A 23,888-nucleotide genomic window follows, 5' to 3' on the forward strand; every position below is an offset into this window, starting at 1 on the left:
GTCTTTTTACTTGCCCAGGTTTAAACAGTGGGAGAATAGCTTGGCGCCTATGGCTCAAGTGGGTAAGGTGCCAGCCACATACACCTGACCTGGCAGGTTCGAATCCAGCCTGGGCCTGCCAAACAACAATGACGGCTGCAACCGAAAAATAGCCTGGCGTTGTGGCGGGCGCCTGTGGTCCCAGCTACTTGGGAGGCGGAGGCAGGAGAATCGCTTGAGCCCAGGAGTTGGAGGTTGCTGTGAGCTGTGATGTCACAGCACTCTACCCAGGGTGAGAGCTTGAGGCTCTGTCTCAAAAAAAAAAAAAAAAAACCAGTGGGAGAATAGCATACTGAACATTTTTCAAAGCCTTGATTCTCATGAGAACTTGGAAGCTGTAGTCCACTGAGCCCAAGGTCATGGGTGATGACAGTGGGGCTGGGAGAGCCTCTGCATTCACCCCCACCCACCACTCATCTGCCAAGGGGAACACTGAAAGCCAGGCAGGCAGCAACACACCTGCCACCAAGCACAAGCACCGCCCAACCTTGGAACCCAGAGGAGGATGTGCTGGGGCCTCTGGCCTCCCCAGCTCTGTGAACTTGGGCATGTGCCTTCCCCTTTATGAGACAATGCTGGAGGAAACAGGAATAGTACCCACTTCACAGTGCCACACCCTCCCAGGAGTGAGCTCTCCTGGAGCTCTTGGTTCCGTAGCCCACACACAGTAGGTGTGCAGGGCTCAACAGATGTTCATTAGTTGGTTTGTTATGTTGTTCTTCCAATAGTTTAAATGTTTAAATATTGGCAACAAATTAAATTTGCAAAAACCTAAGCCATTGGCTGGGGTTTCCCATGGTTGCGTGCGTGTGGAAACCAAAATATTACCGTAGAGGGTGGAGCCACAAACCAACCTGGGTAGAGCCCAGAATGTGGCCGGGGGTTGCCCAGGGTGGTGGCCGCTGGGCCTATAGGCCTGATGTTTATCTCTGTGTTTCAGTTTTCTTGTTTACTTTCTTTCATTTAACTTTAAATTTATGTTTATTTTGGTAGTCCTCCCATATGATGGTAGTCCTGATAGCATCCAGGATGAAGGGATTTGTCCTATTGGAAGACATGGAGGTGGGGCTGCCCAACAGTCCCCCAGTTCAGAAGTAGCAAAGGTGGGATTTGAACCCAGGTTGCCTGGCTCTGGGCGCTCTTAATCACCACCCTTTATGTGAGACCCGGGGTGCTGGTAGTGAAAAAGGGCACTGTTTGGTAGTAAGACACACACACACACACACACACACAAGCAGGACTGGGCCAGATTTGGGCTGTAGTGTAACCTCGGTGAGGCAGCTGTCCTCTCTGAGCCTCGGTGTCCCTGCCAGTAGAGTAGCTACCATGCAGAGCTGAAATTAGAAACAAACCAAGGAAAAGCTTTGCAAACTACAAAGGCCACAGGCCTGTAGGGGATTAAGGGATTTGTCTTGCCGATTGGACACTGTGGGAGGCGTGATAGGTGGGGATGGAGGTTGGGGCATCCAGCAGGCCTGCTTTCCCCAAAGAACCTTCCAGACCTGTGTAGCCCAGCTATCAAGTAGTCTTGGTCCCAACCTAGCACCAGGCTGGCTGCCTCCAGACAAAGGCCCCTGGCTCCAGCCAGACATTGCAGGAAGGGTGGGGGGCACAGACAGGGGCTAGGAGAGGCCATTTTCAAACCCAAAAAGCCAGAGAAAGGACCCCAGCTCCCTCCCTCCCTGTAGGCTCTGTCTCCTCCACAGCCTGAGGTCTTCCTTTGCCATTTGAGAACCTCCCTAACCATCACAAATCCCTCCCAGCTCAACTGGAGAAAACAAGGAACAGAAGGCAGAATAATTTATCTGGGTCACCCAGCTAGAATTTGAACCCAGACCTCCTAATTCCCAGGAGCCAGTTCTGTCCAGGATGGCTTTCCCTTATTCATTCAACCAATGTTTATGGAACACCTTGTGCTCCCCGAGGCTGGGGACACAGCCTAGAGCAAAGCTAGTCCCCTCTGCTGGAACTTCATTCTAGTGAAAGATCTAGATAAGAAACAGATAATGTGGCCTCTTTTACTATAAGTCAGGAGGTAGTGTGTGCTAGAAAGAAGAACAAACCAGGCTAGGGAACTAGAGACTGCCAGATGCTAACAGCTTAGCCAGTAGGGAAGCGGGGAGTGGTTGTGGCAAGTGGGTCAGGAAAGGCCTCTCTGAGGAGGTGACATGTGGGCAGAGGCCATACTGAAGTGAGAGAATGAGCCATGTGTATATCTGGAGTAGGATTGATACTGGCAAAGGAAACAGCATGTGCAAAGGCCCTGAGATAGTAATGTGCAGGAGGTGTTCCCAGACCAACAAGGAGACAGTGTGGCTGCAGAAGTGTAGGTAAAGGAGAGACAGGAGTAACAGTGATAGAGATCATGAGGGCATTACAAAGTGCAGTTTGACCTTTGGGTTTTATTCAGTCTGCTTGGCAAGATAGACCCTCAAACTGTTCAAAGGTCCCACATGAGCTGACCCTTGTATTTCAGGTCCAGCCCCATTCACCTTCTCTGTTTCTAGAATCTACTCCTCCCATCACAGTTTTTGCACGCCCTCAATCTAGAATCCTTTTTCTATTCTTATCCCTTCTTCTCCTGAGTAATTCCTACCTATCCTGCACATCTCAGCTTAAATATCTCAGGCTTCCCAGGTCTCCCTGGCCAGGTTGGCAATCCCTCTTTCCAGGACCTACTTTTAGTGGTCGTAAAATTATCTGGATGATCAATTAATGTCCATCTACAGCCTACACTGTGACTTTCCCCAAGACAGGTGCTCTGGTCCATTTTGTTCACTGTAATGTCCTCAGGGTGTGCCCAGTGCTGGGCACATAGCAGACCCAGTAAATATGTGTTGCCTTAATGAACAAATAAATAGCACAAATACTTTATAAAGGTCATCTCATTTCATTCCATCTTTCCAGGTTATAGGAGCTCAGAGAGGGAGGTAACTTGACTAAAATCAGATAGTAAGTATGGTAGAGCCAGGATTGGAACCCAGGTTTTTCTGATTCCAAAGCTAGAAATGTTCCACAATTCTTTACCTGGTGCACACAGGTAAATTATTTGAAAATGAGCTACAATAATAATTCCTCTGGGTGGCTCCTGTGGCTCAAAGGAGTAGGGCGCTGGCCCCATGTACCGAAAGTGGTAGGTTCAAACTCAGCCCCAGCCAATAAATAAATAAATAAATAAATAAAATATCAAAATAGATATTTTTTAAATAATAAAAAAATAATTCTTCCATGCCTCTACTCATGCCCCTTTGTAATGTGACTAAAAGATGGAGCCTATTTCTCCACCCCTTGAATCTAACTTGGCCATGTCACTTTGGTCCTTGGGATACTTCGTAATCATGAGACAAGCAAAGGCTCAAACAGCACTGTGTGTTGAAGCTTGTCTTCTCTTGCCGAATGTGGAAGCCTGAAATCACCATGTGAGTGAGCCCAAGTCAGCCTCACCAAAGTGAACTGGGTGCCCCAGCAAATAGCCTGCCGACTGCCAGACACAAGAGGGAGACCACAGCCCCAGCTGACTGCCAACTACATGAGTGAGCTTAGGTAAGACTAGATCTGTCCAGCTAAACCCAGGCCAGACTGACAATTCACTCAGGCTAGTAAATTGTTTGAGCCACTGGGTTTAGGGCGGTTTGTTATGCAGCAAAGCCTAGCTAAAGCTCGTGCCTTGTGGACACACACTCTGTAGACAACACACATACACATACACACACAGATGTGCACAAATGGCCATCCACAGAAAATCCATCAGCACCCACACAGACATTCACAGGCCCTTTACAGGCAACATACACACACGCCCAGCCATTGCCCAACCCAAATACCCTTTTATTTAGACCACTTTCCTGGCTGCTCACATGTCAACGTAAACGTTAGTCTGGGAATAGCTGAATCAATATTGCCCAAGCTCCAGATTCCTAGCACTGTGGGCTGTGCATGGAAAAAGCACCCAACAGACCTTTGTCAAATTAATGAATGAATAAAGCTAATGAGCCGGAGATCAGTCCCAGTAGACAGACAGGAGAGGACAAGACAGCTCCAGGATGGGGTGGGGACAGGAGCAGGGGGACTACCTGTGAGAGTTGGTGCAGTGTATGGTTAGGAACTGGGCTCTGGAACCCAGCTGCAAGGGTTTGAGTACTGCCTCTGCAGCTGTGTAACCTTGGTCTTAGACTCTTTTAGCCTTAGTTTCCCCTCTGTATGCAATTGGAATGAAAATATTAAATCATCCCTCAATGGGTCTTTGGGAAGATTCAATGGGATAATAACAGCTGTTACTTTTGCCCACCAGGAACCTCCTCTGGGAAGCCCATTCCCACCTCCCCTTGCTCCCTTGCCATCTACAGCCTCCTCTCTCTCCAACAGCCCTTGTGAGCCCTTTGAGGGATGGGAGACCATTGCTATGTACCCATCACCCAGAACACAGTTCCAGACCACATGATTAGAGGATAATCATAGAATAACTAAATGATCCCATTTCACAGGTGAGTATATCTGGGCTCCCCAAGGGCCTAAGATCCCTAGACCTGGAGCTGTCTGGTTCTCTCCTGTCTGGTCCTACCCCTTGGAGTGAAGGGGTACCCAGGCCTGGAAGTGGACCTTCTGTTTTCACTCCTCTTAGAGACTCACGTGGGCAAGAACATCACCTGACTGGCTAAATTCCTATTCAGTGACCAGCATAGCTCCTGGCACACAGTGGGTGCTCACAAATGGTGATCTTACAGATTGTATTTGAGATTGTATTTTTTTTTTTTTTTGTAGAGACAGAGTCTCACTGTACCGCCCTCGGGTAGAGTGCTGTGGCGTCACACGGCTCACAGCAACCTCTAACTCTTGGGCTTACGCGATTCTCTTGCCTCAGCCTCCCGAGCAGCTGGGACTACAGGCGCCCGCCGCAACGCCCGGCTATTTTTTGTTGCAGTTTGGCCGGGGCTGGGTTTGAACCCGCCACCCTCGGCATATGGGGCCGGCGCCCTACTCACTGAGCCACAGGCGCCGCCCTTGAGATTGTATTTTTATAGGTGGCTCCAATTCGCTGTCGCCCTGGGTAGAGTGCTATGGTGTCATAGTTCACAGCAACCTCCAACTCCTGGGCTTAAGCAATTCTCTTGCCTCAGCCTCCCAAGTACCTGGGACCACAGGCACCCACCACACCACCTGGCTGTTTTTTGGTTGTAGTTGTCATTGTTGTTTGGCAAGCCCGGGCTGGATTCAAACCTGCCAGCTCTGGTGTATGTGGCTGGTGCCTTAGCCACTTGAGCTACAGGCATTGAGCCAGGTGGCTCCAATTGTTAAAGGTGTGTGGGGTGAAGCAGGCACAGCCTTGTTAAAAAGCACTTGAAGAGTTTCAGGAAGGAAATTGAAAACAATAAATTATCTGCTACGTGTAATGTAACTATTGGGCAACTGAGGGTGTCAGACAACTGAGAGAATTAAGGATGAGTTAAGAGGAAAGAAACAAAGCAAATGAAAAAAGCAAAGCAAGTAGTAACTCAAGGAAGAATGAAGAGTCATACAAGAAAGGAAATGTAACCAAAATATATGACTTGGGCTTATCAGGAAACAGTACGTACGTAGTCACACTATAAATAACACTGAAGATGCACTTTAAAAATTATGGCAAATGTAGATTAAAAGGAGAAAAGATGAGTACAAACCGATCTTCCTTGACAATAATGATAAGACCACTCCCTGGGTGATGTACATTATAATGGGAGCTTTACATCTTGAATCCTCCTAGCAATCCAATAACCTACATACTCTTATTACTCTCATTTTACAAATGAGAAAACTGTGAGGAGGTTAAGTCACTTGTCTAAGGTCATACAGCCAGTATGGGGAATGGCAGGGGTCCAGAGGCAGGCAGTCAGGCCCCAGAGGCCACATTGTAAAGACATCGAACCACAAAGTCAGTCAACATTTGCCAAAATTAATCAAGAAAATGGCAAGAAAGGCAAGCTATTTTAAAACATGGAGGAAAGGACCAGAAGAAGTAGTTTAAAAAGTTGAAAGTGGGGTGGCACCTGCGGCTCAACAGAGTAGGGCACCAGCCCCATATGCCAGAGGTGATGGGTTCAAACCCAGCCCCGGCCAAAACTGCAAAAAAAAAAAAAAAGTTGAAAGTGGTTGCTTTGGGGGAGCAGGGCAGAAGTGGAGGACAGGGCAAGGGAATGGTTTTCATCACTGTCATTTAATTTATATAGTTACAGAGCTTGTATGTCCGTGAAGAAGACAGGAACTAGGCAGAAGGGGCAGGAATTCACAGGGGAGGGACACACGGGATGGTTCATGGTGATGGCAATGTTCCTCATCCTAACCAGGGTTTGACAGTAAGATTTTGTCCAAATTCAGCCAGTAGTACTATTAAGATCTGTGTATTTCAGGAAGCGCCTGTGGCTCAGTGAGTAGGGTGCTGGCCCCATATACTGAGGGTGGTGGGTTTGAACCCGGCCCGGGCCAAATTGCAACAAAAAATAGCCAGGTGTTGTGGCGGGCGCCTGTAATCCCAGCTACTTGGGAGGCTGAGGCAAGAGAATCTCCTAAGCCCAAGGGCTGGAGGTTGCTGTGAGCTGTAATGCCACAGCACTCTACCAAGAGCAACAAAGTGAAATTGTCTCTAAAAAATAAAAAAATAAAAAAACTGTGTATTTCACTATATGTAAACTTTACCTCCAGAAAAATAACTGTAAATAAAGATTGAACTCCAGCTAATAACATGTATACTGAAGGTTTTAAGGGACATACATACACTTCTGTTTACAACTAAATTCGAAAAGCTTTTTAAAAAGTTAGTTGTGTTAATGGATAGATAAAGGGATGTGTAGATGGATAGAGTCCTAGCAGCGATGTCCAGCCTTCAGCTGTGGGCTTCATGCAAATTATTTGAGGCCTGTTGTGCCTATCTGTGGTGTCAGATATTACAAAAATGATGCATAGGCTTTTTTTGTTTTTTTGCTCATCAGCTTTTGTTAAGTGTTTGTGTATTTAATGTGTGGCCCAAGACCACTCTTCTTCCAATGTGTGACAGAAAAAAAAAAAAACAACCAAAAACAGTTGGACACTCCTACTAGAACAAATATGTCAAAATATTAACAACTGTGCATTAATAAGTAGGTATATATGAGTATTCATTGTGTAATTCTTTCTTTCAACTTTTCTTTATGTTTGAAATTTTTCTTTTTTTTTTTAGAGACAGAGTTTTACTTTGTCGCCTTCAGTAGAGTGCCATGGCATCACAGCGCTCACAGCAACCTCCAGTTCTTGAGCTTAGGTGATTCTGTTGCCTCAGCCTCCTGAGTAGCTGGGACTATAGGCGCCCACCACAATGCCTGGCTATTTTTTATTGCCGTTTGTCCGAGGCCGGTTTCAACCCACCACCCTTGGTATATGGGTTTGGTGCCCTACCCACTGAGCCACAGGTACCACCCTGAACTTTTTCTTGATAAAATGTTAGGGGAAATATATGAGTGAATTGGCTCAGCTCCTGTAGCTCAGTGCTTAGGGTGCTGTCCACATACACCAGGGCTGGTGGGTTTGAACCTGGTCCAGGCCTGCTAAACAACAATGACAACTACAACAAATAAATAGCTGGGCATTGTGATGGGCACCTGTAGTCCCAGCTACTTGGGAGGCTGAGGCAAGAGAATCGCTTAAGCCCAAAAGGAGTTTGAGGTTGCTGTGAGGTATGACGCCACAACACTCTACTGAGGGTGACATAGTGAAACTCTGTCTCAAAAAAAAAAAAAAGAAAATACATGAGTGAATTATCAAAAAAAATAATATTATAGTTTTTAAAACCTAGATGGAGTGTTCTGTCTTGAGCCTGGATGGATCAGCCCACCTCTACAGCCCCACCATGTTCATGTCCGTCTGGGTCAGGGAGTGAGCTGTTCCCATGCTCTCTCCTATGTCTCCACCCTACCCTGGGATGCTAAGGTCAGGGACCTAAAGCCAAATTCCCCAGCCCCTCCCTGCTTCCCTGCACTCAGAAAGTCAGACAGGATAGGGCTCTCTTCCCCCAGCCCCCTTGAATGCCTCAGTAGCAAAAACAGAACCATTTCACCAGGACAGGAACAGACCCCTGCAGCTACATTCCATCCTCTGGCAAAAGGGTAAACTGAGGTCAGAAGGAATGCCTTTCCCAGGGCCCATCACACCTTCAAGACAAGTGAGCAACCAGGTTGCCTGACTCCCAAACCCAAGTGTATATAATTAGCTGGTGGGAAATGGGTCAAGGAGCAGATCTCATCTCTGCCTAATTAGGAGCTAGGCAGCTGGGGCCAGGCTGGCCCCTGGGAGCTGCTGCAGAGGCCAGGCAGCCTCAGGAGCCGGGGCAGCAGCTGCAGCCCTCAGAGGGGCTAAAAAGCAGGCCTGCTGCTCACTATGGCTCACACTCCCAACTGGAGGCAGAACAATAGAGGGGCTGTTTCCACAGAGGCTGGCAGGGTGGGAGCAAGACGGGGAGTGGCAAAAGCTCCCAGCCTGCTCTCTCCCCAGATCCCTGCAGGGAAAGCTGGTAGGCTCCAGAGTCCTGGAAGGGTGCAACCTCCCAAGACCAAGTGGCACCTGTTGGGAAAGTTAAGACTCATTCTAGCACCTTCCCCACTTCCAAGATCCCTCTCTGCTCTCTTTCCAGCAGACTCACCCAGTGCCTTTTTCAGTTACCACTGGCCCAGCTCCTGGGGACCACCCTGGTGTCAGGCCAGAAGTCTCTGAACGTACCTGATTTACACTGTGTGACTATTTATAGCCTTGCCCCTCAGCTGCCTGTTCTTTTCTCCAGGATTGGGCAGGGACCATGTCTGTCTGATCCACTGCTGGGTACCCAGTAGTTGCTCAATAATAAAATGGCTGGAAGGAAAGGCTGCCAAGAAGAGGAAGAGAAGTAGGGGGCATGTTGGGGGATCAGAACCAGGGATCCAGAGTGTGCCAACTGGGGAATGTCTGGCAAGCCAAGTTGTCTTGCAGACCTGCTGTGTGACAGCCCACAAGTCCCCACTCCTCCCTGAGCTCAATGTCTTGCTCTAACAATATACCTGACGCTTAATGTCACTTTGAGGATTCAGTGAGAGGATGAGCCCAGATGTCACTCTGAGGAGTCAGTAAGAGGATGAGCCCAGCACTGAAACCTCCTCTAGAAACAAGAGGAATCCTGTGACCTGAATTTTAATTTCTTCACATGTAAAATGCAGTCCATCTATCCACTTTCTTTAGTTGCCAAGTCACAGCAAGGGACAATAACTTGCACAGAATTCTAGCAGGGTTACCTGGCAGATCTAGTCTTTAACACCTTCAAGGGATACCACCTCTGCAGAGCCTACCTGGATTATCACACACACACACACACACACACACACACACACACACACACACACACACACACACCATGCCCTGCTCCTTCACTGTCAATACTGCTGGATTCCTGGGCCAGGTCACTGCCCTCCTCTTGCTTCAGTCTCCCCATCTATGTCACAAGGAGAGGTAGACTTCATTCTCTGAGCTCCAGAAACATACTGTTCTATAATAATCCCTTTTCTCCTTCTTTCCTCAAACTTCCCAGGCCCATCTCAGGTCCCTAGGGGCCAGTTGGGCACACACAGACAGACAACTGGGCTGACCTGGATGTTTGTCAACAGCCCAACGGAAATCTCTTTATGCTTAAAATAAAACCTACATCAAACCTGTCACCAGGGCCCCCATTAGAGCTTCCTGTTTCTGAGTGTCACAGCCAAGACAGCCTGCAAGAGAGGAAACACCACCCTAGGGGGTGGGAGAGGCCACCCCAGGCTTTCACCCTTTATGTGTCCAGCCCCAGCCCTGGCTACTTCACCAGCCAAGGATGAGGGGTACTGGCAGGCAACCAGCTTAGAGGGAAACTGGAAGGACCTGAGACCTCCAAGCCCAGTGCCAGGCCCTCCCCAATCCCCAGCTCCTGGATTATAGCAGGAAGGGACCAGATAACATCAATGCCCCAACTCAAGGAGGGCTGTGCTGCCTAACTCCCACTGAGGCCAAGGAGGGAGACTGGCTTTTCCAGGATCACCCAGAGTTGGAAGCAAGGCCACTCACTTTGTGCTGTCCAGCCCAAGCCCCTCTTCCTCCAAGAAGTCCCAATTTCCAAAACTACTATATGACTTGTGTGACCTCAAGTTCAGGGTTTGCCCTCTCTAATCTTCTTTTCCCTTGGGAACTGGGCAGGGGGTGGGGGAGGATCCAAGCTCCCTGCAGTCAGTCCTTTCTCTGCAGGTCCCCTTCCTAGTGCAGGGGAAAGACCCAAGTCCTAGCCCCAGCTTTACCCTGACTCACTCTGGCTATTACCTCCTCTGTGGAGGCCTACCAGCCTCCCAGGGGAGTTAGACAGATCACCCGCCCCACCCCCACCCATGGGGCATGTCTCAAGCCAGGCCAGTTGCTAACCTCATGCCCCACCAAATTGGGGGGTGAAAAATTACTAACTTTTGAAGGCATCACTCTAAGACTTCTCACACCCCTTTCCCTGTGAACACAGAAGAGTCTGAAGGCCCAGCCCTTGAATGACAAGCATTTGTGTTTATTAACCAAGGAAAGGGAAGTCAGAGCAATGGAGACTCCCAACCAGGCCCTCCTGTAGTGCACCTACCTAGGCCTGCTGCCAAGGACTCAGAAAAACAGTAGATAAGCCCCCTCCTCCCTGCCTCCTCTCCAGCGTACATTCCTGGGAACCAGAACCCATTGGGTAAGAAAGAGGAAGTCAGCAAAGGACAGAGGCTAAGGAAGGAAAGAGGAAACAGAACCACTGGTGAGACAGGGTTGGTGAGATTTCTTGGCCCCTCACTCTCAGCGGGGATGGTGAAACACCCCAAATGCAGCCCCAAAAGAGGAGCCAAGCAGGGGTTAACTCGTGTCAAAAACCCTGTAAGTGGGGGTGGGGGTGGCATCCAAAACCAAGAGCAACTCTCTCCAGGGTCAGTCCTTGCCAGAGGACGTGGGGCCATCCAGCTTCTGTCTAAGCCTTTGCCTTTATACCAAGTTCACAAAGGGACTAGCATCTGCTCTGTTCAGATCCAGGGAATGGATGCAAGAGAGGTCAGGGGCCAAGTGCCTCTCTAAGATCTGTCCTGTGGCGATTTCCAAGTCCAGTGGAGGCCTAGCCCTCTGAGGCTGGGATCTCCCGTGCCTGCCTTAACCCATACAGCCACTTGATCACACGGGCATTGCGCTCTACCACCGACACGCCGTAGGGGACGCGTTCCCGGGCCCGCTCCTCAACAGTAGCCGAGCTGCGGCGGGAACAGCCTCCGTCAGAGCTGCACGGCCCCGCACTGGGCCCAGCCAGGGACACGATGTCCGAACTGGCCCGTGCCAGGTGAGCCACACCCAATCCCCGTGCCTCCTCCGGGTCCAAGCCGCAAAAGTTAAAAAAGCGCTCAAGGTCAGCTGCTGCCCGGGAGAAGCGCTCACTCAAGTCTGACTTGGAGCGTTGCAAACCCGGTGGCCGGCCTGGGCTGGAGGTGGCGGCAGCGCTCGGTGACGGGCAGGGCCGGGTAGGTGAGGCAGGCAAGGGGCGGACGTCCACTCGGCGCACTGCAGCTGTACTGGGTGGTGGGCGTGGAGGGGTGGCTGGCGGGGCCTGGCGGATTCCCTCTGAAGGCCCAGGAGTACGGCTGACCTCAGCAGGGGACACAGGACTATCACACAAGTTGATGAGGCTGCTAAGAATGTCCAGGTCCAGTTGGGGCCGACGGCCAGGGCCAGGCAGAGTTCGACGGCTGGGTGTGAGCACTGTGCGGCGAGTTCCAGGGCTAAAGAGTGGCTGTTTGGACAGCAGGGGCTGCACAGGTTCCTGGCGGGTGTTAGCCACGTGTATGCTCTTGACGTACTTGGCCTTGTCAGCCTCCAGGCGTTCCACAGCACTCAGTTTCCGGGCTCCACTGTCTGCTGGCCTCCGTAGCAGGTAGCCTGGGACCTTGGTGCGCAGGCGGAAAGGTAGGGCGGGGGCGGTGGGGGCTCCGGGGCTCAGCGTGTCCACAGGCATGGCTGTTACATACCCCGAGGGCTTCGGTCTGAGACTGGAGAAACGAAATAACAAAGGTCCAGGCAGAAAGTTGGCAGCTGGACGCCCGCAACGGCTGCAATGAAGTAAAGAAAAAGGACTGAGCGCGCTCAGACAAAGCTGAGCCAAGCTAAGACGCCTTCCCTATTATAAGGTACAGGCCACGCCCCTGGTTCACAGAGAACCAATCAGCAAGAGAACACAACCGCTGAAGGACCAGGCCCCACCCACACCCCGCCCTCCTACCCCGGGAACCAGGCCCAGCTGAGGCTGAAAGAAAAAGTGCGAGAGAAGACCTGGGCAGCCCCAGCACAAAAAAGACCAATAAATAAATTAAAATGGAGCACAGCAGACTCTAGGTTCTGTGCTGGGACAAGCCAGTTTCACCTTTGTCCTCTCAAGAGCTCCATTTTTCAAATGGGAAAATTGAAGCCCAGAGAGGACCCAACTTGCTTAGGCTAACCCAGCAAGTGGATGGTTCTGCCCCTTATTCCCAAGCAGGGAGGTACTGGCACAGGAGTGTTAGTGACCAAGAGAAAGGGCTCCAACCCCACACCCCACCTCGCTTGCCCACAAGGAGCCTACCAACTCCACCCAGGCAGGAAGCTGTCCTGTGCCATCCACCAGCCTAGACATGCCAAGCCCCAGGCACAGGAGCAGAGCTTGTAGGGGAGGAGCAGAGAAAATCCCCACTCCCACCCCCACAGAGTCCAGACATTGTCAGCTTGACTATAGACCCGGATGGCACACAGTGATCCATAGATGCCTGTCAGGTGGAAACATAAGCCCTGAGCTATGCTGTTAGGAGAGAAGCCGGAAATGCCCCAGATCACACAGCCCTGCATGGAGGCACCAAACAGACTCTTGATCTTTCAGCACTCACAGGCAAGAGGGCCCATGCCTTGGTGCACAAGCATCTATATGGTTGCCCAAGTGTCAGGGCCTGCTGCCCCAGGCACTCCCCCGTTTCCAAGGAAGGGATGAGGCCACAAAGAACCATCCCTACTCCGAGGCCCCTTGGAGATGAGAACCTTCTCATTTGTAAAATGTTCCAAATCTTCTCATCCATAAAATGTAGGGGATAATGTACTTAGTCTGAGTGTTCCTCAAGAGGATTTGCAGTTCAAGCCATTTGATCTGTGCTGTCCAATTCAATAACCAATAGTCACATGTGGCTACTCAACCTTAACATTAAATTAAATAAACACTTGAAATTTGATTCGAGCCACTCAATAGCCACATATGGCCAGTGGTCACTGTACTACACAGCACAGAATAGACCATTTCTATCCAGGGCAGAAAGCTATATTGAATAACCCTGTGTTGACATCAAGAAACCCAGGAAGGAGTGAGTCTGAATTGGGGTAGGGAGGCAGGGGCCTCTACTATGTGCCACACATTTGACACCATCCTTTCCTATAACCTGCCACAGCCCTGTGGGTCATTGTTACCCCCATTTACAGACGAAGAAACTGAGACTCAGAGAAGTAACTTCCCCAGGCCCCAGAGTAGATAAATAAGCACAAATTCATATGAAGTCTGCTCTGATACTAATTTCAAAACTGCATTGTTTCTCTCCAAAGCACTCCCAATCCCCCCTCCCATTTCTTTTCTCCTCATCATCTATACAAGTAACATATAATTCACTCTATTATGATTAGAGTTGTTATACTCTTTGTTGCCCCTATCCCCCTAAAATATCAGCCCCATGAGGGCAGGGGGCTTTGTCTGCTTTGTCATTCACTGTATCTCAGTTTCAAGATATTGCTGTTGACACATAGCAGGTAGCCAATAAATATTTACTGAACTGAAATACCTAAGGGAGCCAGGTGTGAACTGGCGGACTGGGGATGAACTAGATATGGGCACACCCAGACGGCTGTCGGCATATGAGTCCAAGGTGTAGTGTTCTAGGAAGGTGGAGATCCAAAAGTGCATGAAAATGCTAGATTCTTAACTGTGAGCATATTCAATAAAAATGGTTTTTAAACTATTACCTGTAGTGGACAAATAAAATATGTTTGCAAACTTATCTGCCCCTTCCTCTTCCACACAGACCCCCTACCCACCAGCTTGAGAGCTCTGCAGCAATGGTGGGCTAAGAAGAGAACTTTGGGGCTACTGTCCCATAGCAGGTGCTACTCCTGAGGTAGAAGAGACGGTGTGGATGGGCCTGGGACTGGAAGGCTCGCCCCACTCAGGGCCCACCCCCAGGAGACCTCAGGCGACAAAGGTCTGACAGGAAGGGTGGCCTAAAGGAGCCCTGCAGAGGCAGCCAGACTCTGCCCCACCTCCTAAACCAGTCCAACCCGTTGGCAGTTCTTTCCCGGGCACCATCGGGGAAAGAGGGAGGGAAAGAGGTCAGACGGGCAGGGCCAGGGCAAAAGCCCCACACACAGCCCGTTTGGTTCCCCAGTCCCCGTGGCCTGATCAGCTGACCCCAAGGTCCCCGCGGGCGGGGCCTGGACACAAGTAAGGCCAAGTCCGGGTTTGGGGCCGCAGGTCCCCCGGCCTCTGGCTCGCCCACCTGCCCGCTGTGCGCCTTGCGTAAGCAGCTGCACCTCTTAACAGATTCGGTTTCCTTATCTGTGAAATGCGGTTAAAAATAGACCTTCCCGGGCCTCCAGGTCACAGTAAGGATGGAGAGATCAAACAGGTCGAGGACTTTCCTCAGCATCTGACTATAAGGCGGTGCTCCGTGAACCGTGCTCTCCGTCTCTATTGTGGCTTTGGCGAGCCCAGTCCTTAGGCCAACCCTCAGGCAGGGTCTCCAGAAGGGTCTGTCTCAGCCCGACCCGCGGGCCAAGGAGGCACAAGGTAGAGACTAGCCGGTGAGCTGACCCGAACAGCCCCGCGTCACCGTTAGGCAAACGGAGGTAGAGCGGCTCCTGAAAGGTGAAGTCAGGGTCCCAGTCCCGAGATGAGACTCAACGTCCCCTTTGAGGCCTCCTCTCCTCCTCCCCTCTCAACGTCCCTTCCGCGAATCCAAAAGCTGCCTGTGAATGCCCCAAACACGCTGGCCGGCCGGGGCCCTTCTCCTCAGCCTCCCCCAGGCACACATCCCCTCCTCGCCTGGCGTCGGCCTCCGGACCGCGGAAGGGAGTTGGGAAACTGCGACCCCCGGTCTGCTTCTGCTCTCCCTCACTTCGGGACAATCCTGGGGACTCCCGGCGACCGAGGGGGCCGCGGGCAGAGCGGCGCGCGAGTGTGACACTCTGAGCCCGGGGTGGCCTGGCTCTCAAATGAGAGAGCTGATGGTACGATTCCGGCGTCCTGTTCAGGCCGAGAGGTAAATTTCTGCCCCGTCCCCGCCATCCTGGGCAGGGGAGGGTGCCCGGGCTGCCCCCTGCGCCAATTGCGCGCCCCGGCCCCAGCCCGCACGTACCTGGCCGCGCCAGTGCAGCTGACCCGCGCTCCTCCGACTCAGCCCACCTAGGGCTCAGGTAACCCGCGTTTGCGCAACTTCCGGCGGCTCCGGGCATGGGAACCCGCCAGCCCAGGTATCACCCGAAGGGGGAAGGTAAGCCAGGCACTGCCCAGAACCCGAGCTCTGGCGCGCTGGCAGCTGGCGGGGCTCAGGAGCCAGATACGATCAGATCCAGATCCACCCTGGGAAGCTCTTCCGGGAGCCGGGACCCGCCCACCGCACATCTGGCGCACGGGGTCCGGGTGGCGGGTTCAGGCAAGCTCATCCATCTTAGAGACAGAAAAACTGAGCCCCCCCCCACCCCCATGTCACAACGACCACCAGTGAATGTTCACTGTGCCAGGCATGGGGAAATGCTTTTCTTGGATTAACCCATCTTAATCTTCCCAACAATTCCTACGAAGTGCGCTCTATTATTCCCGTTTGGCTAATGGAAAACTGAGGCGGGGACTGGCTGCATCCCTAGCCCAAAGTCACCCTGCAAGGGCCAACCTAGGCGCTTTCCCTCCAGACCAAGCCTTAACACAACCATTTTCTACCTGTGTGTCCCTGAGCCTCTCTGGACCTCTCTGGACCACCATTCTGTCAAGTGAGGGCAGTTCCACCCTCTAGGACAGGGCATGTGAACTCTAAGAGCCTTTAGAAGCTTTGTGCAAAGTATAAACATCAATAACAACAGTCAAAACAGTAGTAATAATAACTAGAATTGTTGAGTGCCAGGCACTGTACTCATGTAAACCTCAAACCCTCCTGAAAGGGAGGAGCTATTTAATCCCATGAGACTGTAGCCCTGCAGAAAGGAATCCCAGAGGAAGGTGACTTCCTTCTGTCAGTTGCAGCCTATAAATCACTTCAGATGAGCATATTTGGTTAGGCTATTTTCCATGGGGATCCTGAGGCCCAGAGAAGGAGGTGACCAGGCCTCAAACATGAATCTTGTTCCGTGTCTGTGACCAATGGGGGCTGAGCCGGGACTGGGGCATGGGCATGAGGAGGCTGGAAGTGACTTGGGTCAGTTTTCCTTCCCTGTCAGCACTGCATCCTCCTCCAGATTTTTCTACTATATAGTTATGACTTTCCCTTTGTCGTTAATAAATATCTTATGGGAAGAAAAAAAAAAGCCAAGGTCTCTGGGCACCAAGCCTCCGCAGCAATCACCAACCCTGCTCCTGGCCTTTATCAACTTGCCCCTCTCCTTCTCCAACCTGAAGTCACAGCCATGCACACGGGGCTCTGGCCCCTTCTACCCAAGCCCTGTTCTTTCCCCAAAGACACCATGTTCAAATCTCTGCACATGCTGGTTCTGCTGCCTGCAGTGCCCTTTCCCACTCTACCCCTTGGCTACCTCTCTAGGGGATGGTATGGACTCCAGAAGCCATTCAAATCCCTGCTCCACCAGTAACTAGCTAGGAGACTTTAGCTAAGATTCTCAGCTTCTCCATGCCTCAGTTTCATGAACTATAAAGTGGGACTCACACTGATGCTTCCCTCCCAACATGAGGCTTGTGCATGACAAATATAACCAAGTGTGAGCTGTGATAATCATTCATTCAAAGCAGACCCTCCATGGCTCAGCACCCATAGCACAGTAGTTACAGCGTCAGCCACATACACCGAGGCTGGTAGGTTCGAACCCCGTCTGGGCCAACTAAACAACAATGACAATTGAAACCAAAAAATAGCTGGGCATTGTGACAGGCACCTGTAGTCTCAGCTGCTTGGGAGGCTGAGGCAAGAGAATCACTTTAGCTCAGAAGTTTGAGGTTGCTGTGAACTGTAACACCACAGCTCTCTACTGAGGGCAACATAGTGAGTCTGTCTCAAAAAAACAGAGCCTCCAGTGCCCAGCTCCTGGATGAGTCCTTCATCAGCCCAGAATGCTAATCTACTACTCTCAGGGGTTACAAATCTAAGAGTAGTACAGGTAATGGTTAAAAGTGCTGTCACTTGAATAGACATTTCTCTACAGAAGATAAACAGACAGCCAACAAGCACTAGAAAAGATGCTTGACATCATTAATTGTTAAGGAAATACAAATCAAACCACAGTGAGATACTATATCACACCCACTAAGATGACCATTACCAAAAAATATACACACAGAAAAAAAAAAAAACATGTTGGTAAGAATGTCAAGAAATTAGAAGCTTGTGCATTGCAGAGGAAAATGTAAAATAATGCAGTCACTGTGAAAAATTATGGTGGTTCCTCAAAAAATAGAGAATTACCGTAGGATTGATTATCCAGGAACTCCACCTCAGGATATTTACCCAAAGAAATTAAAAGCAAGGACTCAAACAGATATTTGCACACCCATGTTGGAAGCAGCATTAGTCACAATAGCCAAAAGCAACCCACGTGTCTATCAAGGGATGAATGGTTATGTAAAATATGGCATTTACATAAAATAAAATATTTTCAGCCTTAAGAAGGAAATTCTGACACATGCTACAACATGGATGAAACTTAAGGACATTAAGCAAAGTGAAATAAACCAGACACAAGAGGACAAACACTGTACGATTCCATTTATATGAGGTACCTGGAGTAGTCCAATGCATAGAAACAGAGAATAGAATGGTGGTTGCCAGGGGCTGAGGGAGGGGAAATGGGAAATTAGTGTTTATTGATGGAGTTTCAGTTTGGGAAGATGAAAATGTTCTGAAGATGGATGGTGGTGATGGTTCTGTAACAAGGTGAATGCACTTAATGTCCCTGAACTATATATTTAAAATGCTAAATTTTATTTTATACACATTTTACCACTTTTTTTTTTGCAGTTTTTGGCCGGGGCTGGGCTTGAACCCACCACCTCTGGCATATGGGGCCAGCGCCCTACTTCTTTGAGCCACAGGCGCCGCCCACACATTTTACCACATTAAAAAAAAAAATAGAAGCAGGGCAAAAGCTGGAACTCTTTGGATTCACATTCCACAACCTTGTGCAAATTGTTAAACCTCTCTTGTGCTCAGTTTCCTCTCCGCAAGATGAAAATAACAACAGCAGTAAACTACTCCACATCACAGAGTTGAGGGAAATAAATTCATACATGGACTTAGTACACAGCAAGTGCTCAAGAGGTGCTAGTGATTTTTATTCTTTATTGAGGAGGTGAGAAGTGTGGTTTCCGATGCTTATAATAATGTTCATGACCTTCTGCACTCCCTACTTGCCTTCCTTCCACCTGCTTCTCTCTCTCCCTTCAGTGAAAGGAAGCCCAGCCCAGACTTGGTAGCGACAGGGAGGCCCTCACTGTCCCAGAGGAGGATCAGGAAGGCTCCAGGCAGTGGCAAGGGGGCCAGCCAGTAGGACAGCCCCAGCTCAATTTCAGTCCAGCTGTCCAGGTCAGAGACACCCAGCTGGGCATCCTCCAGGGCCACGCCAGGCCCTGAGCTATTTCTGGAGTCCTCCCAGACACTCATGCCCTGGCCTGCCCAGGAGTCAACTGTGCCCAGAGCAGCCTTGCACAAACCTCAGGGAGAAGTAAGCAGACTGGGAGGGGTGTGGGTGCTGATGCCTGGGTCCACTGATATGCCCCCTCTACCAACTCAATCTTCTTGGCCTCATTTAGTACCTGAGGTTGCAAAGTGAGGACAGAGGGGCTTGCAGTGGGGACTGAATGAGAGAGATTTCACATGTAAGGCCTTAGGAAAGGGCCTGACACACAGAATGGGAAAGGTGAGGGGTGGGGCAGACCTACAGCCAAGCCTGCTTCCTCTGCTAGACTGTCCTCTACCAAGGTCTGAGCTCACCATCATGGCTTCTTAGCTCAGAGATGTGGAGAAAGCCCAAAGTCACACAGCAAGTCAGTGACAGAGCAGTGGTTTTATATATATAAATATGTATATATATATATATTACACACACATATAATTTTTCAGCCAGATGACATATGCACAAGTCTCAAAACTCTAACACTATAAAGAGAATGAAGTAAAAAAAAACAAAAACAAAAAAACTCTCCCCTCCCTGTCCCCTAGTTCTCCTCCCTGCAGGTGCCACTGTGACTAGATAGTTGTGTATCCTTCCAGGGAGATTTTAGTCAGATAAAAGCAAGTATGAACATATATTCCTTCTCTTTTCTTACACATATGGCATCATGCTGTGTGTATATTTTCATCTTGTTCTTTTTACTTTATGTGCTGTTCTTGGTGCCACATCAATATATAAAGAGCATCCACATTTTTTCCACAGATACACAGCATAACTTCTCCTCAGCCCCTTCTGATGCCACTTTCTGCCTATTATGAAGCACACTGCACCTACGTCATTTTGCGTAGAGTGGGATGGCTCAGGGAGATGCTCTTGCAACTGTGACAGAGATGGTAGAACAATGGTCCACAGAGGCTGTCTGAATTAACCTTCCAACAGCAGAACGCACAGAAAATGGTCAATAAATGTTAGCGTTAGTTATCTTATCTTGACTACTGAGGTTGGGGCACCCCTACATTCTGCTTGTGGTGAGTACCTCAATTTCCTCATCCTAGGCCCTGCCTTACATCACATTCCAGTAGGAAAAGATAATAAACTCACTAATAAGTAAAACATATAGGATATGAGTTAGAGTAAATGCTTTGAAAAACACAAAAGGGAGGTGGGAGCAGAGGTTCACGCCTGTAATCCCAGCACTTGGGAGGCCAAGGCGAGTGGATTGCCTGAGATCACAGGTTCGAGACCATCCTGAGCAAGAGCGACACCCTGTCTCTAAAAATAGCTGGGCGTTGTGGTGGATTCCTGTAGTCCAAGCTACTTGGGAGGCTGAGGCAAGAGGATCACTTGAACCCAAGAGTTTGAGGTTGCTGTGAGCTAAGACGCTACCAAGAGGGAACAAGTTAGATTCTGTCTCCAAAAAAAAAGAAAGAAAGAAAGAAAAAGAAAAACACAAAACATGCAAGGGGGAAAGGTAAAGCAAATAAATATTCCTTGAAAGAATAAATGAAAGATTTGTCCACTTTCTGAGCTCCCTGAACTCCCCTCCCCAAGGTCAGGAGGCAAGTCAAAGAGAGAAGACAACTAACTCCCTTGTGAAGAGATGCCAGGCTCTCAAATCCTAGGATTGTGAGTGTCAAGGATTCTAAGATTGAAGCCAGAAGGACTAAGAGCCAACCTCTGCGTTGCCAAGAGGCTTAACTTTCTTAGAACCTCAGTTTCCCCATCTACAAAAAGAGACCAACAATAGCAACCTGAGGTAAGGGGGGAGGGGGGGGAGGGGAGGGAGGAGCAGGAAGTGTTCCCAGGTAGCAGAGCAGGATCTGGTTTAGATCAGATGCTCCTCCTGGGAGAGTCCCAGCCCCACTCCCACCCCAGTCTCTGGTGACTAGTGGCTTTAGTTTAGCGGCTGACTGGACCCCCTCCCACAAATTGGGCAGGGAGCCAGAGAATCTGCCACCCACCCACTTCTAGCTCAAAAAAATGTCAGTCCTGTGTGTCCCCAAGAAGAAGTTCTCTGAGAGAGGCAGCGCTGGGATTCAGAACCTCATAGGCAGAAAGGCCTGAAATGAGCCCTGCGTCCAACTCCTGACGTTTTGTATAAGGGAAGACAGATGGCCAGAAGGGGTATCGCAAAGATGGTGCGAAGGAGTGGGATAAGTAATACAGCCGGGGTGGGGGTCGGGGGGTCCACAGACCCTGTCCCTGATGATAAAAGGCTGAGAAAGTGACCACCAGTTACCCGTCTGGGCCTCTCAAGGGAAATCTGGATCTGCCTGGACTAGAGGTGGAGGTGGAGCGGAAAGACTTGAACTGGATTCTCTGCCAGACCTCGCCAGACCAGCACATTTGCCTCTCTGAGCCTGAGCCTCCTCATCTGTGAAACGGTACGCAGATACGACGCCGGGAGAACGCATACGGCAGGCTCTAGGTGAACGGAGCCCCGGGTCCCCAGACTCGCGCCCCCGACCACCCACACCCTCACCTGGAGCCCGCGCTAGGCGTGTCCCGGCTCCTCGCTAGCGGGTATTGGAGAAGCTGACAGCTCGGACCCGAGCCAGGAATGGCTGCACCCAACGCAGACCAGGAGACCCCGGCTCCGCGTGGGAACCTCTAAGGGTCTCTTTGAAGCTGCCCTCCACACCTGAGATCAGCAAGTGGCCCTGACTACCGGCAGGCCACCACTAGGACTTAGGTCCCTGGGGCTCTGAGAAAGGGGAAATGAGGACGATGCATTCCCCTCCCCCCCCCCACCGCCGGAATGGTTCGCCCCGGACTTCCTGATTGGCTCCTCGCTTCCGTTCGAACGCCGCGCCGCCCGTGTTGCCAGGCGACCGCTTAGCTTGGGCCAGCAGAAGGAAGCTAGCGGTCCGCAGCCCTTCATCGCTCCGCCCAGCTGCCCCCACGTGCTTCCGGCCTGTGTTTCGGCCGCTTGCCTAGTTCTTTCCCTTGCTCCTCCCTCCGCTTCCAGCTGGAACTTCCGCTGGGTCTTCTGGATCCCCAGCTGGAAGAGCACCAGCTAGAGCCTCTGAGCGAGTTCCTAGTCCTGTCTTTGATGCTAACTCTCTGTGACCTCGGGCAAGTCCCTTCCTCTTGCTGTTCCCCTAACTGCGTAATGAGTGTGTTCGTTTTAAAATGTGCATACCCAGCAATTCCAGAATTTGCAAAGGAAATGACCAAAGTATGAGCAAGGATTAATATTTTGTCCAGTATTATTCATCACAGCAAAATGATAGAAACAATTTCAACACCTACAGAAAAGTGATTGATTATGTAAGTCCATTCTATGGAAGAGCTAACTTAATTGTGCTTTTTATTTTTATTTTTTTGAGACAGAGTCTCACATTGTCACCCTCGGTAGAGTGCTGTCGTGTCACAGCTCACAGCAACCTCAAACTCAGGCTTAAGCGATTCTCTTGCCTCAACCTCCCAAGTAGCTGGGACCACAGGCGCCTCCCACAACGCCCAGCAATTTTTTTTTTTTTTTAGAGACGAGGTCTTTCTCTGGCTCAGGCTGGTCTCAAACCTGTGAGCTCAGTCAATCCACCTGCCTCAGCTTCCCAGAGTGCTAGGATTACAGGCATGAGCCACCGCGCACAGCCTTAATTGTGCTTTTTTCATGCCAAGTAGCTTTACACAACGTGAACCACTTGTCAGAGTTCATGACATAACTCTCTGAGACAGTACCTTTATAATCCCCATTTTCTGATGAGGAATGTTATGCAACCATTAAATGTGATGTAGTTAAAAGATATTTGAAGATACGGGGAAATGCTAAGAAAGTATTAAAAAAATTTTTTCAGGTTGATATGAGAGTACAAACAACCAGGTCACAATATTTGAATTTGTTAGGTAGAGTGCCTTTTGTAATTGTATCCTGCACCCAAAATGTGTGCCATATACCCCTACATTGTACCGATCCAGTGGTAGCACCCCAATCTCCCTTCCCCCCCTCATTTTCCCTCCCCCCAACTTGAATTGAAATGAGTTTTTCTCCTATGTGTGCATAAGTTAGATTGTCTACTGGCTCTGGCTTCATATTAGTATTGAGTACATTGGATATTTGCATTTCCATTCTTGTGATACTGATACCGGAATTTCTTCTTCAATAGGTTCTTGGTCTCTTGGTCTTGATGATTTGAAGAATAAATCTGCAAACCACATATCAGTGGTAAGACAGGATTTATTTACAGAAAAGAACACAGAAGTACCAGAGCTCCTGGCAGAGAGAGAAAACTCAAGTCGGGAGAGAAAAGCATGAGCTCTCTCTCTGTCTGTCTGTCTGTCAGTCTCTGTCTAGGCTCTTTGTCTAGGGGTATATATAGTCACATGAGGCCCTTGGTAGTTAACATTTAACGTGTCTGGTACATCCTGTCTGGGACATGTCTGGGTCATATGTCTGGAACAATGTGTCTGGGACATGTCTGGCCCTCAGTAGTTACACTTAGCAGGGCTTGGTAGTTACATTTAGCATGTCTGGGACATGTCCTGGTCATGTCTGGAACAGCATGTCTGGCCCTCAGTAGTTACATTTAGAGGGGCTTGGTAGTTAGATTTAGTGTGCCTGGGACATGTCTGGGTCTCTGGGTCACAAATGAATGGCTACAATCCCGTTCATTCCCAGGCCTGGGAAATGGGGCCCCCTGCACACCCTCCAGCCCACTGGTTCCACTGCTTGCTGCCACCACACCAGCATCGCCAAGGCGAGGCAGCTGGTCCACGCCCCCCAGCTCTACGAGCTGGCTGGGATGCCACTTGTCCTGTATCAACACTTTACTGAGAAGAATGTGTTTCAACACCATCTGGGTTAATGCAAAAGATGTAAAGTCACCATCTTTTTATGGCTGAGTAGTATTCCATGGTATACATATACCATAGTGTGTTAATCCTTTCCTAAGTTGATGTGCATTTAGGTTCTTTCCACATCTTAGTGATTGTAAATTGAGCTGTGATAAATAATC

General features: G+C 49.9%; 1 protein-coding gene across 6 annotated transcripts in view; it reads right to left on the bottom strand.

The window, feature by feature from the left end:
• FAM110A (family with sequence similarity 110 member A) overlaps nt 1-21,623 on the bottom strand; it is a 48,463-nt gene extending 26,840 nt beyond the window's left edge. Inside the window, exons 1-2 of one of the 6 annotated variants that reach the window (XM_053574500.1) lie at nt 21,413-21,623; nt 10,518-12,146 (exon numbers count right to left, since the gene is read on the bottom strand). In XM_053574500.1, coding sequence (XP_053430475.1) covers nt 11,165-12,052 — 888 coding nt within the window. In that variant the 5' untranslated portion in view covers nt 12,053-12,146; nt 21,413-21,623 and the 3' untranslated portion in view covers nt 10,518-11,164. Of the gene's footprint in view, nt 1-10,517; nt 12,147-14,597; nt 15,426-15,455; nt 15,870-21,412 lie in introns of those variants that run through there. The other 5 variants (XM_053574504.1, XM_053574502.1, XM_053574501.1 and 2 more) reach the window with 5 other exon arrangements.
• Between the last annotated feature and the right edge of the window lie 2,265 nt (nt 21,624-23,888).

This window comes from Nycticebus coucang, chromosome 21 (assembly GCF_027406575.1).
Source record: "Nycticebus coucang isolate mNycCou1 chromosome 21, mNycCou1.pri, whole genome shotgun sequence".
NCBI classification, from domain to species: domain Eukaryota; kingdom Metazoa; phylum Chordata; class Mammalia; order Primates; family Lorisidae; genus Nycticebus; species Nycticebus coucang.